The following is a 16,994-nucleotide window of genomic DNA, read 5'->3' on the forward strand; positions in this document are numbered from 1 at the left end:
CTCTCTGCACCTGCAGAAGAGGCTATTGCTGTCAGAAAGTTGGTTTAGCACTTCAGCAGACTCTGGCTCTGGATTCTTGGCCAGTGACTTCTACCAGTTCAGTAGTCTGACTTTTTCTTTAAAGCTTTGGCAGCAATTGTGTACTGCTTTAAGATTGTTTGTTTTGTTTTTTATTGAAATGATTTTAATAGATCATAGTAAGATTAGGACTTAATATAGGTTGTCATAACTTTAAATTTTTAAATATAAAGGAGGTGGGGGAAGTATTTAATTTAAATAAAATTAAAATGTTGGGTCGTCTTAAATCCTTTTTTTGAAAGCCATCCTGGGTGGATGTGGAAAGATGCTGGGAATCAGCTCCCACAACTGCTTTAACTTGTATTGCCAACCATGAATCTACAGACAGCCCAGAATTTGGGAGGCACAAAGGGGTATCTCCACTTTTAGATGAAAAATTCAGAATTTGGGCTGTTATCTTTAATGCAGCCTGTACTTGTCTTTATTAGGAAATTAGTGTTCATCTCAGCCTGGGAGAAAGCTTTTGTGCACTCTGTATTTAGAGTTCCAATTAAACAAAACAACAAAACCAAATTAAAAACTAGTTTGCAGTCACAATCCGACTAAATTCAATTCAGTTGTTTCTTATGTACCCTCAGTGGGAGATTTCCTGTTCACACTTACAAAAAAGTTTCATAGGTAGTGTTTTAAAAATACATGTGAGGTACTTTGTACTGCTAGATACCACTGAGTGGCCTAGTTCCAGGATTGTACAGGCAAACATATGCAAGTGTATGGTTAAATCAGAGTAATGATTTCTGTAACCCTCTCTAAAATACGCTGCTGCTCTTAAATGTCCCTGTCTTAAAACTGCAACCTTAGCTCTTGTATTTATTTAAAAAAAAAAAAAAATGTGAACATACAAATTACCGTGGGTACGAATGCATGCAGTGCAACTTAGGGGAAAGAGGCTACAGTGGCTTTAAGCCTCCTTCATTCTCTCAAAGTCTGGTGACCTGGTGCAGTCGTTGGTGCAATTTGGGCAGCTCTGGAGGGTCTGCTCACCCTAATTATACCCCTTCTGCCAAAGCCTACAACATTCTGTTTAAGACTGGTATGACAATGACTATGCTGGGGAAATCTTTCCTTGGCTAAGTGGCTCTTCTGATACTTTTTGCTGCTGCAGCTGCATAAAAGAGCCACAATTATGGTGTGGAGGGGGGGCGGCGGGGAGGGAAATCTTCATGTTTGTCAGTTGAACTTGGAACCTACAGCACCGAAAACAAACTTTTGTTTCTTTTCATTTATAAAAAACTTAACTGAGAGATTACGCTGCATAGTTACTGGGGCCAGCTGCTTGAGGACATGATTGCATAGTGTCAAAATTAAGGTACTTGTAGTAAACTTATCTTGACCCTACAAGAGATGTGTGGAGTATTGTGGGTTATCTCTACTGTTGCATTTAAAATTATAAGTAAGCTAGGGAAACGGAATGACCATGAAGCAGGTGAACAACTGGTTGAAAGACTATATTCAGAATAGTTACCAATGGTTTGCTGTCAGACTGGATGGACATATCCATGGGGTACTGCAAGATTGTCTCTGATCCAGTACTATTCAATTTCATTAACAACTTGGATGATGGAGAGTAGGCTTATAAAAGTTGCAGATACCACCACACTGGGGGAGTTGCAAGCACACTGGAGGACAGAATTAGAATTCAGAATGATCTTGATAAATTGGAAAATTTGGTCTGAACTGGAAATGAAATTCAGTAATGACAATTGTGAAGCACTACACTTGAGAAGAAGAAAGTCAAATACACAAAATAACCAGTTTTCCCCATTGTAGGCAGCAGTACTGTATAAGAGGATCTGGGAGTTACAGTGGAACATAAATATGAATCAGCAACATGATGTAGTTGTGAAAAAGGCAAATCTCATGCTGGAGCTTTAGTGAGGCTTGGTCTACACTACGCGTTTAAACCGATTTTAGCAGCGTTAAACGGATTTAATGCTGTACCCGTCCACACTACGAGGCCCTTTATATCGATATAAAGGGCTCTTTAAATCGGTTTCTGTACTCCTCCCCGACGAGAGGAGTAGCGCTAAAATTGGTATTACCATATCGGATTAGGGTTAGTGTGGCCACAAATTGACGGTATTGGCCTCCGGGCGGTATCCCACAATGCACCACTGTGACCGCTCTGGACAGCAGTCTGAACTCGGATGCACTGGCCAGTTAAACAGGAAAAGCCCCCCAAAATTTTGATTTTCATTTCCTGTTTGCCCAGCGTGGAGCTCTGATCAGCACGAGTGGCAATGCAGTCCCAAATCCAAAAAGAGCTCCAGCATGGACCGTACGGGAAATACTGAATCTGATCGCTGTATGGGGAAAAAAATCGGTTCTGTCAAAGCTCTGTTACAGAAGACGAAATGCCAAAGCATTTGAAAAAAAAAATCTACAGGGTACACAGTGCTGCGTGATAAGCGTAACGGGAAGCCAGAGACTCAAATGGATGCTCAGGGAGGGAGGGAGGGTGTACTGAGGACTCCAGCTATCTCACAGTCCCCAGCAGTCTCCGAAAAGTATTTGCATTCTTGGCTGAGCTCCCAGTGCCTGTAGGTTCAAACACATTGTCCAGCGTGGTTCAGGGAATAGCTCGTCAATTTACTCCCCTCCCCCCCGTGAAAGAAAAGGGAAAGAAATCATTTCTTGACTTCTTTCAGTGTCACCCTATGTCTACTGAATGCTGCTGGTAGACGCGATGCTGCAGCAGTGAAGAGCAGTATCCGCTCCTCTCCCCTGCCCGGTGGCAGACGGTGCAGTAGGACTGGTAAGCGTCCTTGTTATCAACCCCATGAGTGCTCCTGGCTGGCTTCTGGTGAGGCTGGCCGGGGGCGCCTGGGTGAAAATAGGAATGATTCTCGGTCATTCCCAGTAGATGGTACAGAACGACTGGTAACCGTCCTCCTCATAGCCACTGGGGTCTGAGCTCCATCAGCCCCCTCCCTTTCCTGTGTAAAGTAAAGATTCTGTCCTGCCTGGACTATCATAGCAGCGGTATGCTGGGCTCCTCTCTCCCGCACCACTTAATGTCCTGCCTGGACTGTCATAGCACTGGGAGGCTGCCTCCCCCTCATTTTATCTCACTAACAAGTCACTATTTCTTATTCCTGCATTCTTTATAACGTCATGACACAAATGGGGGGGACACTGCCACGGTAGCCCAGGAAGGTTGGGGGAGGAGGGAAGCAATGGGTGGGGTTGTTGGAGGGGCACCCCCTGTGAATGGCATGTAGCTCATCATTTCTGCGGGATCTGACACGGAGCAGCTGTGCTCTCTGATACACTGGTTCTCTAGTACACTTGCCCCATATTCTAGGCAGGACTGACTCTATTTTTAGAAAGCATAAAGGAGGGATTGACTCAGTCATTCCCAGTTTTGCTTTTGCGCCCCCGGCCGATCTCAGCCAGGGGCACCCATGATAGCAGCAGACAGCACAGAAGGACAGATAACCGTCATCTCATTGCCAAATTACACTGGCAGCAGATGGTACAGAACGACTGGTAACCGTCTCTGCTGTCATGCAAAAGCAAATGAATGCTTCTGTGTAGCGCTAGAGTATCGTCTCTGTCCGCGGCATCCAGTACACATACGGTGACTGTATTAAAAAAAGCTGAACGGGCTCCATGGTTGCCGTGCTAGGGCGTCTGCCAGGGCAATCCAGGGAAAAAGGGCACGAAATGATTGTCTGCTGTTGCTTTCCCGGAGGAAGGAATGACTGGCATTTACCCAGAACCACCCGCGACAATGATTTTTGCCCCATCAGCCACTGGTCTCTCAACCCAGAATTCTAAGGGGCGGGGGAGACTGCGGGAACTATGGGATAGCTACGGAATAGCTACCCACAGTGCAACGCTCCAGAAATCGACCCTAGCCTCGCACCATGGACGCACACCACCGAATTAATGTGCTTATTGTGGCCGCATGCACTCGACCTTATACAATCTGTTTCATAAAACTGGTTTATGTAAAATCGGAATTATCCCGTAGTGTAGATGTACCCTCAGACACAGAATGTAATTGTTCTGCTTTACTCTGCGCTGTGAGGCCTCAGGTTGGATACTTGTGTCCAGTGCTTGGGCATTACACTTTTACGAAAGCTGTGAACAAATTGGAGACAGTCTAGAAGAGAGGAATGAAAAGAAGAGACTTGGAAAATATGACCTTCAAAGAAAAGAGAGAATTGGTCATCTTTAGTCTAGAAGAGAAGGCTGAGGAGGGACTGAAGTCTTCAAATAGCTTGCTAGAGGACAGTTATCTATTAACTTTTTGTTCTGTCCTTGGTAGACATGGGGAACAAGAGGTAATCTTCTCGTGTGTGTGTGTGTGTGTGTGTGTGTGTGTGTGTTAATTCATAAGGGGGGTCTCACTCAGAGCCTTGCTGTGTGAAAGGGGTCACCAGTACAAGAGTTTGAGAACCATTGGATTAGATGATCTCCTCATGCATCTTCCTTCCCTGTTTTGTCTTTTGATGGTTCACAGTAGGATTGGGCTCACTGTGTTGATTATTTAACTCTAAAGGGTTTTGTGTTGATGAATCTGGGGGCAGCTTTGCCTTAAAGGTGTGCAGATCAAGGTTGCTATGAGATCTTTGATTGTCTTAAAGAGAACAGACAAACAATTTATTGTTTAGTTCTGTATTACCTGAAGTGCACTGCCATGATTGTGCTGAAGCCTAATACAGGACTAAGATGACTGTGTAGCAGCTGCCTCACACTTTCTCAGCTACTGGGAGATGCCTACCTTCTGGTGTAAAATGTTTATAATTAAAGGTCTCTGCTCTAATGTCTGTCGGTATGGAATTTTAAAATTTCTGTTGCCCTTCTGAAAGTTGCAAATAATCTTGGTCTCTCTCCCACTTAGTGCCTAATGGGTCAGCTTTCTGTATGACTTTGCAGACCTCAAATAGTAATATCGCTGTAACCTGAAGTCCTTTCCTTCTTGTTTATTCCTTGGATGCCTCTACTACCCTATGCCTGTGAACAAAGCTATAGGGAAAAGTACTGTCACCAGGTGCGCTATGAAACATCATCTTGCGCATACAGGCATAGCAGAGCATGCTCCAGCAAGGCACTTGTGTTTTCAATGTAAACTTTGTCAGATGTTTTTAAATTGAAGCCATTGTTACCAGTAGAGTAACATTGTTTTCTGTAACAGGGGACATGGGTGTAGGAAAGTCCTGCTTGCTTCACCAATTCACAGAAAAGAAATGTGAGTATCTTCATTTGGAGCCTCTGTTTTCACTGATGGTATGCTTCCTCCCTCTTTCCTGCTTCCGTAGTTCTGAAAGCTATTTTCCAGCATGCATGAGTTCCTTCTGGTGCTTCACCCATTGCAAATACATAGACTAATCATAGTCAGAATGATGAAGATAGAAGCAAATAGTTATTTAGCATAATCTGCTGCCCATCAGATCATTTGTCTGTCCACATGTCTGGAGAGTGATTTCTGTGAAATAAAGGCTATGGCATTCCCATAGGATATATCTGTAACAGGCATGGTGCTGGGAAAGGTCCTGTTACATGTTGGCTTCTGATAGTGTGCTACTAAACACTATCACAAACCCCACTTTAAAAAATACTCCTACACCTTTTTGCATTGGTATTCGGTGAGAGTAGAGCCTCTGTTGGAATGCAAAAGTTCATTTTGAGGGGAGTTAGTACTTTTGACATTCAAAGTGGGATATAACGACTAAAAATCAAAGGCAGCCTCCTGCAGGTTTAAGTAACACTGGAGTTAATTTTATAGCTTGATTGTCATGAGTCACAGCTACTGCATCTGCATGATACATGCTCCTTAAGGAGTATATATATCACTGTTTGTTTTATAACTGCAGTGTCCTTTTTCTCATCTGTGGTTTGAGCATTGGCCTGCTAAACCCAGGATTGTGAGTTCAATCCTTGAGGGGGCCATTTGGGGATTTAGTTGGGGATTGGTCCTGCTTTGAGCAGGGGGTTGGACTAGATCTCCTGATGTCCCTTCCAACCCTAATAATCTATGATTCTATAAACATTGACTCAAGCGTTGCTTCCCAGTTCTGAGGCTTTGCTAGTTTTGTTTCTTCAGTGTTGAAAGTTTACTGTGGCTCTTAATTCCGTCTTATCCTTTCCATGCAGTTTACCTATAGTGGATAATGTAGCTTAGTTTCCATGTCCTTGGGCTTGCAAAGTAGTTACACAGCTTCAAAATGTGCTTGTGTGGTGAGAACTAGGGTTCTGAAAGTGACTTACCTTCTGATTAGCCAATTCACAGTGGAAATAGCAAGCAATCACTTGCATGTGGCCTGACTTCTGAAGAGACCATCAAATATTATCTGAGAGAATGCTTTAAGTGTTTGTAATTCCTCAAGTTCTATAAACTTGAAGCAATAGACCTTAAATTTGAGCAAAAGACAGGGCATAAGCTGATCTCTGGTAGGGATTGGGAGGAAGAATTTCCCATTAACAGGTTATCCTAGATCTGTCTTCTAAACGTTCCTCAAACATCAGTTACAGGCAAGTCTTCAAAATGTCTTACTAAACTGGATGGATCTGTCGTGTGATCCAGCATGATCACTCCTATGGTCGTGTGCAGGGTTTTTAACCATTTGTTGGAAATTTATAAAAAACTTCATTGAATTTATTTCAAGTCATGGTTAGTGTTTCTAAGCCTTCAAGTTAAAGTTGTTTCCACAAGGGTTGGTTCTGCAGCAATCTAAACTGACTCAGTTACTCAGCTGTAGTGCCAAACACATCAATTATGCGTACTTTTGCAACTTCCTTCAGGAATTTTCTGATTTTTTTTATGAATTGACCATTCTTAAATGCTTAGCAGTGCATTAAAACGCTCGTTTTCAAGAAATAACCAATAATTCAATGCTGCTTAAATTAAAAACAATTTACTATTAGAAAGCTGGTTGATCTAGATTAGATTTTTTTTTTCTTTCAATATGAAAGATGGCATTACTAAAATATCCATCTGGAAGAGGGAGATGACTTCTAGTAGAAAAATGTGAACCTCTGATTTATCTTTCTTTGACAGTTATGGCTGACTGTCCCCACACAATTGGGGTCGAATTTGGTACAAGAATAATTGAAGTTAGTGGCCAAAAAATTAAACTGCAGATCTGGGACACAGCAGGACAAGAGCGATTTAGGGCTGTAACACGAAGCTACTACAGAGGAGCAGCAGGAGCTCTCATGGTCTATGATATTACTAGGTAAGAGATTCTGTCTCTGTGTGTCTGTCTGATTTTTGTCAACTGTAGTTATAGCTAAAATAGAACGTGGTATGACTACCAATTTATTTCCAAGCCTGTTTGGCACACTGCTTTACAATGTCACTACATTGTACGTGACAAATTTCTCTGGGTCTCAGTCCTTTTGGTTTTCTAAACTAGTCAGGTATCTGGATAGTGGATTTTTCCCACCCTTTCTTATGCAACCTCCCCTTTATTTCCCTCCATTCTACAAACCCCTTTTTAAAAAGTGTGTAGCACTGGTAGTTTACTTTCAAATTGACTTTGAAGTTTCACATTTATTAACCAGAATCCCAAAGTCCTGCATAAATAAGCTTCTCCTTGGAAACTTCCATGATTGATTCTCCCCCTTCAGGCATCGTTGTGTTACTGCATTCTGCCAATTTATTTAAACTATCTTATCTAAAAGGTGGTTCTCTGTATTTAAGATTTCAGGGTATGGAACTTAAGTGTCTTATTTTCTCCCCCTACTCCCCCCATCATGATCTTCATGATGGGGGATACGGGAACATTCCCAGACTCAAGTTGTCTCCCCCGGGGATCGTATACAGTGGAATTCTGGGGTATGGCATTCTGTTACGTAGATCTGTTTAAAAAGCTTCTGGCCTGTTCTTGAACTCTCCCATTTATCTGTAGTCTTTCAAACAGAGGTGGCCTACCTTTCCCGGAAAGGGAGGAATACAATAAATAGTGAGTAGCTAGCTGCTTGTATGCACTCATACTCAAGGTAGTCATTTTTTATAGCAGAGACTTGGTGTTTTTTTTGGAATATGTAGTATCTTCCCTGTCACTGAAATTGTTTGTTTGTCAGAGTAAAACTAAATATCTTCAGGGTCTTAACTAATGGTCACAAATTACATTGCCAACTACAACTATGTTTCTTTTTGGTGTATAATCTGTAATTGACTTGCATGTAGGTATACCATCCATATACATCTTATCAGCATATTAGATTCAGTGTATGGAAACACAACTGAATATTCACAGTCCTGTCACAGATGAACGAATGTCCTGTACTCTGTGCTTCACTAGGTGGTGGTGGTGTTGAGGCACCTATTTGATACCTTTCTACACATCCCTTATTTGTATGTATTTAGAGAACTAAAACATTAGTTTTTTTTTCCTCGTTATCCATGAAGAAATGGATGGTGAGTTTTATAACCATGAATAAAATTATACAATGTATGGAGAAGCTGATTTTGAAACTAAGTTGCATTGCCCTGTAGAAATGATTTAGAGGATACTCAGCAGGCATCTGATAGCCTCTAAAAGGAGCTATGGGAATGCAAGATGTTTTCTTACTGTCGTCATTCTTTATGAAATGGTATATAGGCTATTCACAGGGTAAGAAGAACTTGTGAGTTCTTTCCAAAATAAGGAGCAAAGCATATAAAAATCTGCTTATTCCCTGCAGGGATGCAGGCATATACCAGTTAGGTTCCCTCAGAGGAGGTCATTGTCATTTCATGGCTTTGATTCCACTTGCAATCCAGATTCCCCACAGACCAGGACATAACTCAAAGTGGCACCAGACCCTGCTAGAAAAGATGCAGAACCTGCAGACATATCTGTACTGCTACAATGATAACAATTTCTTCCCCCCACACCACCACCACCACACCTTTCAAGATCCATGGATCCCATGCCTGCCTATTACAACGTGGTACACTACATTCAGTGCACTAAATGCCCTAATAACTATGTGGGTGAAAGTAGACAATCACTGTGCTATTGAATTAACTCACAGGAAAATAATACCACAACACCATATCACCTGTGGATGAACACTTTTCACAAAGCAGTCACTCTCTCTGACCTGTCAGCCCTCATTCTCAAAGGAAGCCTGCACAACACTTTCAAAAGATGAGACTGGGAGCTTAAATTCATAACTTTTTCTTTTCAGTCCATGATTTTTAGTGTCTAGCAGACACTGAATTTATGGCTTATTATAACAATCTGTAACCCATTTAATTCCCCCCTCCCCCCCCGTCCTGTGTGGGGGGGAAGGTTTTAATGAGCCACTTCACCTTGAATGGACTCTTAGAATATGTGCTAATTACTTATGCTAAACAATCTGTTGCACCTTGGGTTTAGTGTTGCTGCTGGGAGTACCTTTCCCAGACTTGGAGAGCTCTGTGTAGCTTTAAAGCTTGTTCACCAACGGAAGTTGGTCCAATATAAGATATTCCCTTGCCCACTTTCTCAGTTCAAATTCCCTTCATTTGAGCAAGCTCAGCTATTGATCTGCTGAAGAGTATACAGTCAGATAACAGTAAATATATAATCAGTTTTTTAAAGGAACAGACTTTAAGGTCAGAAGGGACCATTATGATCATCTAGTCTGACCTCTTGCGCAATGCAGGCCACAGAATCTCACCCATCCAAATACAGAATGATCAGTGAGACTTGATGGCTTAGGAAAAAAAGCAACCTGAAGGTATTGTCTGGTTTCTAAGCTAAGAACATTCTCTAAGCACCATATAAATCCTCATACGGTTTGGGGCACAGTTGAAGGCACGTCCTTAAGTGTGTTGCTTAGTGTTCAGGTTTTCTGCCAGCCTATGCTTTCTCTCTGCATCTCATGCACACTTCTGTATGCACCCTATTTTGCTGAAAATAGTTATTACTTAAAGATCTCCTTTTATGCAGTGTTACCTAAGCAGTATTCTGCAGTGCAGTATTCTTTACGAGTATTAGATAGGAAATCCTTTGAGTTTTATACAACACTGTGTGTCTTAACATGTTACCCTCATGGAAAGCAGTAATACTGCATCTGTGAAGTAGCTAAACAACTCAGCCACCCCAGGAGAACAGGCTAAGTTCTGTTCTGAATTCAGAATAGAACTTCATCGCTGGGACAAATCTATTTTAAACACTAAAATTCTGAAAAGTGGTACTATTGAGAGTGACTACATACTATAGTTAAATTCTCCTCACTTGGCTCTTCACAGAAGAAGCACATATAACCATTTAAGCAGCTGGTTGACAGATGCAAGGAACCTCACCAATCCGAATACTGTAAGTTGCACTGCTTTTTATGTTTTTATAACACTTCTTGTCCCAGAGCAAGAAATCCAAGGTTGAAACTGAAATGTATTTCCTTGATACATAGTAGTAATCTTTTAAATATGCTTGCAATGTGCTGTCCTTGCTATATGGCATACTGAGAGTTCATTCCAGGTTTTTCTATTCCTAGTTTTAGACCTTAATATTGAACATACATTTGACTGTCTTCTGCCCCTTTTCTCACCCCAACTTGTTGCTTTTAAACTGAAAGTTTAACTTGTCCTTTACTTAGTAAAAACTTACATTGTTCTCAAAATTTGAACATGAGTTTAAATCTTATCCAAAGGAACTACCCAATGTCTTTCTCCCAGGGTGGTCTTTGCTCCTCCTTGGAGGCCAGAAAGCTTTCCCAGCTCCTGTAGTGTGGTTCTAATCTTATGTCTCTCGCTATTTAAAATGCTTTGTAAGGGTTGGTTTGCACTAGTGAGGGGTGATCTAAGTTATGCAACTTCACCTGCGTGAATAACTTAGTGGAAGTTGACATACTTAGAACTACTTGACACGGTGTCTTCACTGCGGTGTGTTGACGGGAGATGCTCTCCTGTCGATTTTTCCCTAGGTGCTTCTCACTGAGGTAGAGTGCCAAAGTCGATGCTAGAGTGATCGGCGGTTGATTTATTGTGTCTATACTAGACATGATAAATCGACACCCAACCCTCCTTGTCTCCCCTCCCCCCCCCCCCCGATTGATCACTGCCTGTCAATCCTGCTAGTAGTGTAGACAAGACCTAAGACTTCGTATTTGTCTGACTCTGAGAGTAAAGCCTTGTTCTTTCAGTTAGTGCATTTCTGATCGCAGGACAATCCCTTTCCTACTCTTGTTTTGCCTCTGCAATGTTTGTGGGTTTTTTTGGGTTTTTTTAATGAGCATTCAAGTCAAATCAGCTGATGACTCTGAATACACACGAGGTAGATATGAGAGAGGACTGCTTTGACATAATCACGTTTTAGAATAAACCTGTATCTTTCGCAAGCCCTCAGGCCATTGGAATCCTATAGTGGAGAAGAGTTGAATGTGGCATCTGGAGTTCCTATCATTCCTGTCTTCATGGTGGAGATGTTGCTAGAGAAATGAGATACTATCCCTAGTCTGCCCTACTTGCTAGAGTAAGGGACTGTGCATGGGTGACCTGTCGCTTAAACTTTTGGGCAGTGTCTTCACTTTTACAGAGTCTTGTCGATCAGATGAATGGGTCTGCCTGTTTTTAGGGGGAGGGAACACTTGGAGTTTAGGGACGGACAGCGATAGCATTGCTGTTTGAAAGCTTGTGGAGGTCCTGGACATCTGCAGACCCTCTGATATGGGAGGTTGTATCCACTTCCCTTTCCCTGGTGGGGGCGGGGAGGAGGAGGTGAGCTTCCTACCCCTTAGCTGGCTATCTTAGGGCTTGTCTACACTGGCACTTGACAGCACTGCAACGTTCTTGCTCAGGGGTGTGAAAAAACACCCCCCTGAGCGCTGCTAGTTTCAGCACTGTAAAATGCCAGTGTAGACAGTGCACTAGCTCTGGGAGCTATTCCCCTCATGGAGGTGGGTTTTTTCAAGAGCGCTGGGAGAGGTCTCTCCCAGTGCTGTGCTGCGACTACGCAAGCCGTGTTAAAAGTGCTGCCAGTGAAGATGTGCCCAGAGATACCCTGTGAGTGCTTTGGCATTCTCCCATTTATCATGGGCAGGGTTTGTGTGAGGAGCTGCCGTTATTCTAATTTCATGCCTTAGTTTAATAGTAAATTGGTTTGGGGTGGGGGTAAAAAGGCAGTTGAACTGTTTTTCAGGCTAACGTTTTTCTGTTCCGAACCAGGTGATAATCCTCATAGGAAATAAAGCAGATCTGGAAGCACAGAGAGATGTTACATATGAAGAAGCCAAACAATTTGCGGAAGAAAATGGTGTGTTTGCTTTTGTGCTGTTACGTTTCAGTGAGGTTAGAGGTTTTAAAGTGAACCTTCTGCATTAGTAACTGGAAGCTGTTTAGAGCACACTTTTCAAAGTAACTTAGCTGTATATAAAACTTTAGACTATTTGAGGCAAAGTAGAACTTGGCCTAGCTTAGAACTAGGAGTGCAATTTGCATATTGATGTCCTACTTAAAAAAAGAACCTTAAATAAAGAACCTTAAATACTTCCAAAGTGGTATTTAGCATGAAATTTCAGTGGGCCCTCACGTGTTTTATCTCAGGATTCAAACTTCAGTGACTACAATATGGTTCTCTTGAAGTATGTCATGTATCCTAACCATTTCAATTTTATTTCTAAATAGGGTTGTTGTTCCTTGAAGCAAGTGCAAAAACGTAAGTGGTAGGCCTACTATCTCTTTAAGCAAAAAGACCACATTTCCCATAAAGACAGTCTTAAATTTAGTATGTTTTCATAGAAGGACTTAGTCTGTGGTTTTGTAGCTGAAGGTGAACTTGATTTCTCAGGTTAGATTGTAGTAAAAATATCATCAGGAGATTGGGGAATAGAGTATGCCTAGCATTTTTGCTTCATCTTGACCTTAACTTGCAGCAGCCATCTTGTTACTCCACTTTTGGGCAATCTTCCAAGCAAATAGTTGCTGAGTTGTGATGGGCTGACACTTAAAAAAAAAAAACAACAACAACAAAAAACCAACCCCACCTCAATTGGAAACTGAAACTACTAAACTAATGTCACTTGAGAGCTCACGCAACACTTCCTCCATCAGTCTCACTGATAAAATGGAGCACTTTCTTGTGTGTGCTTTAAGCTGCAAGCTGACTGTAAAATTTAAATTATGCTGGTCTAATAGATTGTGCAGCTTCCTCGTTTTAATGACCCTGCTAGTTCTGTGGTGGGCAGAGTTCAGACTTGAAGTGTGAAACCTCCTGTATGGAATGTTCAGGGTGCTTGCATCTGTAGAAGGCTATGTAGCTGCGTGACAGGTGCTATTGCTGGATTGTGGTGCAGCAATTCCAGAAGCTGCTGTAGGGCATTTCCTTTTGACCTCCCCAAAATGGGAGGGTGACAAATTGTTCCCCTTAGCCGCAGAGGACAGGACAAGAAGCTGTGGGCTTAAATTGTAGCAAGGGAGATTTAGGTTAGATGTTAAGAAAAACTTCTTAACTGGCAGGGTAGTTAAGCTCTGGAACAAATTACCTAAGGAGGTTGTGGATGCTCCTTTTATTGAAGGCTTTTAAGAACAGGTTAGTCACCTGTCAGGGGTGGTCTAGATAATACTTAATCTTCTCTCAGTGCAGGGGACTGAACTAGATAACTTAGCAAGGTCCAGTTCTACATTTCTGTGATTTCTACAATTTATTTTGATAAGAATTATGAGATCCAGTTGACCTATATATTTGTGTTCTCACACTGCAGTAAGCCTAAATGGCTTGGCAAGTCTCGCAACACTGTTAATAGAAACCAGGCCTACCATAGCACCTTGCTGCACTAACAAGTATCGTTTGGGATTTTTTTTAATTGAGAGGCTTTACTAATAGCATGTCACTGTACAGATAATAAGGGCTTTATGCTATGCTGTGTGTACACTGGTAAAACTTGTCTAGCAGTTGCTAATGGAGCTGGTTGGAAAACTTAAACAAACAAATTAGTTCATTGCAACTTGCTGATTTGTTAGAATTGTAAAGTTTTGTGACTCTTGTCTGTTTTGACAGAATTCAGCTGGAAATCCTGCCTGCTGGGGAGAACAGCTTCAGACTCACAGCATGGCAACCTGGGCTATCAGGGACCCCTGCTCCAGTGTAGGCGATCGGGCACGCTGCTCCAGTGCCAGGTCTGCTGGTAGAACTGGGCAAAGAACAAATAATTCTGTTTTGCTGAGAATTTTGAAATTTTTTTCTTTCAAACTAGAATGAGAACAAATTCTGAAATCTCAATCCTCCAAACCAGAACTACAGTTCTTTGCCCATCTGTAGCTGCTGGTATCGCTACTAGCTCAGTACTAACTCACAAAGATCAGTGCTATGCAACAGGATAGCTGTAAAGGTGCTATGGTAGATGACCTAAATAAACCCTAACTTAGAAAGAGTTACAGAAACTAATAGAACAGTTGATGCAAGTTACTACCACAGATCCTCATTATTGTGCCTTTTATTATAACCGTCAAAACCATTATATGAAAATGCTTGGGAGGGGAAAAAAGCCCATCTCTGTTGTGTAGCCTATTTTAAAAGTGATGTATTTGAAATCCAAAAGTACTAATGGCTAATCTACGTCAAGGGTGAACTGACAGATTTGATTCTTTCCCCCTAAAGCTGGATATAGCATCTGAAAACTGTCCCCGGTGCCAGGTAATCTGTAAAAGACGTCATTAAGCAGTTTACTTTTTCAAAATCTTTTGAGGGGATAGCTGCTTCAGGTGGGGAACATTGGACTGTACCCAGCTTTGTGTGTCTTTTTAGCCATTCTTACAGAACATCTAATCAATGCACAATTGCTAGTGACTGAAAGAGGTGGATGGTAGGCCAAGCACGTTCATGACTTCTCATTCAGTCTAGAATGTAATGTAGTGCAAAACTTGAATTAATTTTGCTGCTTCTTTTGAAGAGGAGAGAATGTTGAAGATGCATTCCTGGAGGCTGCCAAGAAAATCTACCAGAATATCCAAGATGGAAGCCTGGATCTGAATGCTGCAGAGTCAGGTGTACAACACAAACCTTCAGCTCCACAGGGGGGTCGACTAACCAGTGAACCCCAGCCCCAGAGAGAAGGCTGTGGCTGCTAGTGACCTCTCTTCCATGGCTCCATTTTTGACCTTTCACCTCTGTTGGAAGCAGTACTTTTGACTGCTTCATTGTCTTCTGTACATCTTACTGGGTTTAATTAAACTCCGAGACAACAGTTTAACACAGTACTAAACTGCTAAACAACTTTAGATGTAATCAGGTTATCAAAGGCAAGTAGAGTAATAAAACCTCTCCTGCATGGTAAATCTAGATTTTTTTTTCCAGTTGTCCTTGTGATAGTGTCACCAATACATGATTTAAACTGAGCACTGATGCTGGACTCATGATTTTACATTTTTGCAGGGCCTTTTCTTGTACGGTTTAATTTTATGGTTCTTCAGCCTTCCTTCCCCATCTGTAACTGTTCTAAATCTGTCCATAGTAACTGATGTTTATTTGCTGTGAAATAACTTGATGGTAGAAAGTGGGCTCTATAACAGTGTGCTTTTGTTGGAGGAATTCCCTGTGGCGGGTGTGTATGTTGGTGGGATAACTTGTTGCAGGAGTATACTGCTTGCTTCTGTCTTAGTCTAAAACAGGGAAAACAGTCCACTCTCTCTCTTCTTGTGCTCAGTGGCTTTACATCATTTTTTGCCATTTTATCCTTTACATTTGTTAACAGAACGTAAATATGTATAAAATTTGAAGGAATGGAGCTAACAGTTAAATACATTGTGTATATGATTTTAATGAAGAAAATAAATTGATTACTGGCATTAGAACAGTATATGAGAAAATATCAGTTTGTACAGTATGATCTATGTGACCACATTGCCCCATTTAGTACAAAAATAGATGTAACTGCAGTTCACTAACATAGGCGTAACTCCTTGGTGTCAGCAGTGGGCATTGTGCTGGGAACTTGACTCCCAATGCAACAATATTAACACTAGTGGAATATCAGTCTCTGTTCCATCTTTGCACTGTGGTATATCGATGCCTCTTTATTAACCCTGTTTTTTGTGCAATCAGTGTGCTAACCTGCTTTTTCTCTTTCTGTACGCATTTTGCATTGGGCTTAATTTCCTGCCTTGCACTGTATAGAATGGCTGGTTCTATTACACATTTTATGCTTTTATACCTTTTTTTTGGAGTGGTCTGATTCTGAACTGGGCAGTCAGAACTCTCTAGGGATTTTTAACTACTTCTGCATTTTTATTTACACTACAGTGAAACTTTTTTAAACAATTGGGTCCCCTCTTACTAAAAGCATTTAGAATACTGCCTTCATGAAATTACACATGTTGAAAGTACTCTTTATAAAATCGTACTCAGACATATGCAGACCTTGTAAAAGTACATGTGATATTTTCTATTTGGTTAGGCCAGTTTATTTAAATCTACACACAGTACCATGCTTCATGTGAATTCTGATTTTCATTTCTGAAACTTCAGATTTGATTTAGAGGTGGCAGGGGGAAAGAATAAGTGGCTAAGAAAGATAGAACATGCGTTTGTACCTACCATTCATTCAATATTTAGTCAAACTGCAGTGTTTAAAATACAAAGTAGTCTTAAAATCCCTCTCTACAGACACTAAGAGAAACTATCCAATGTTCAGACTTGTAAGCAAACAGTGGTACCAGAGTATTGTACAGTCAATGTTAAATAAAAGCCAAAACTGAAATGTGCAGACAATAGGATTTGGGTGACTTGTGCACTGTCCCTTGTTTTTGTCTGGTTAGTCTTTTTTTTTTAAACCTAAGATTATTAAAGTAGATTGGTATAATGTTAAAAATTTATGGCTGATGCATTTTGCTAAAACAAAGTTGCACTGCATAGGGGTTGCCCAGGGACCATGACCTGCTGATGAAACAAAATTTGGGTGAAGTAAACAGCATTCTAATGACTACAGCTTGTTGAGGTGCAATGCCCTTATTCCCAAAGTAGGTTACAGTAGGTCTCATTGTGTCTGTGACCAGAAAG

General features: G+C 41.4%; 1 protein-coding gene across 3 annotated transcripts in view; it reads left to right on the forward strand.

The window, feature by feature from the left end:
- RAB14 (RAB14, member RAS oncogene family) overlaps positions 1 to 15,795 on the forward strand; it is a 36,099-nt gene extending 20,304 nt beyond the window's left edge. For 2 of the 3 annotated variants that reach the window (XM_050926709.1, XM_050926708.1), the window contains 6 exons: positions 5,222 to 5,275; positions 7,085 to 7,262; positions 10,253 to 10,319; positions 12,167 to 12,254; positions 12,626 to 12,656; positions 14,890 to 15,795. In XM_050926709.1, coding sequence (XP_050782666.1) covers positions 5,222 to 5,275; positions 7,085 to 7,262; positions 10,253 to 10,319; positions 12,167 to 12,254; positions 12,626 to 12,656; positions 14,890 to 15,067 — 596 coding nt within the window. In that variant the 3' untranslated portion in view covers positions 15,068 to 15,795. Of the gene's footprint in view, positions 1 to 5,221; positions 5,276 to 7,084; positions 7,263 to 10,252; positions 10,320 to 12,166; positions 12,255 to 12,625; positions 12,657 to 13,997; positions 14,117 to 14,889 lie in introns of all 3 variants that reach the window. The other variant, XM_050926710.1, reaches the window with a different exon arrangement.
- Positions 15,796 to 16,994: the final 1,199 nt, after the last annotated feature.

The sequence above is a fragment of the Gopherus flavomarginatus genome, chromosome 17 (genome assembly GCF_025201925.1).
Source record: "Gopherus flavomarginatus isolate rGopFla2 chromosome 17, rGopFla2.mat.asm, whole genome shotgun sequence".
NCBI lineage: Eukaryota > Metazoa > Chordata > Testudines > Testudinidae > Gopherus > Gopherus flavomarginatus.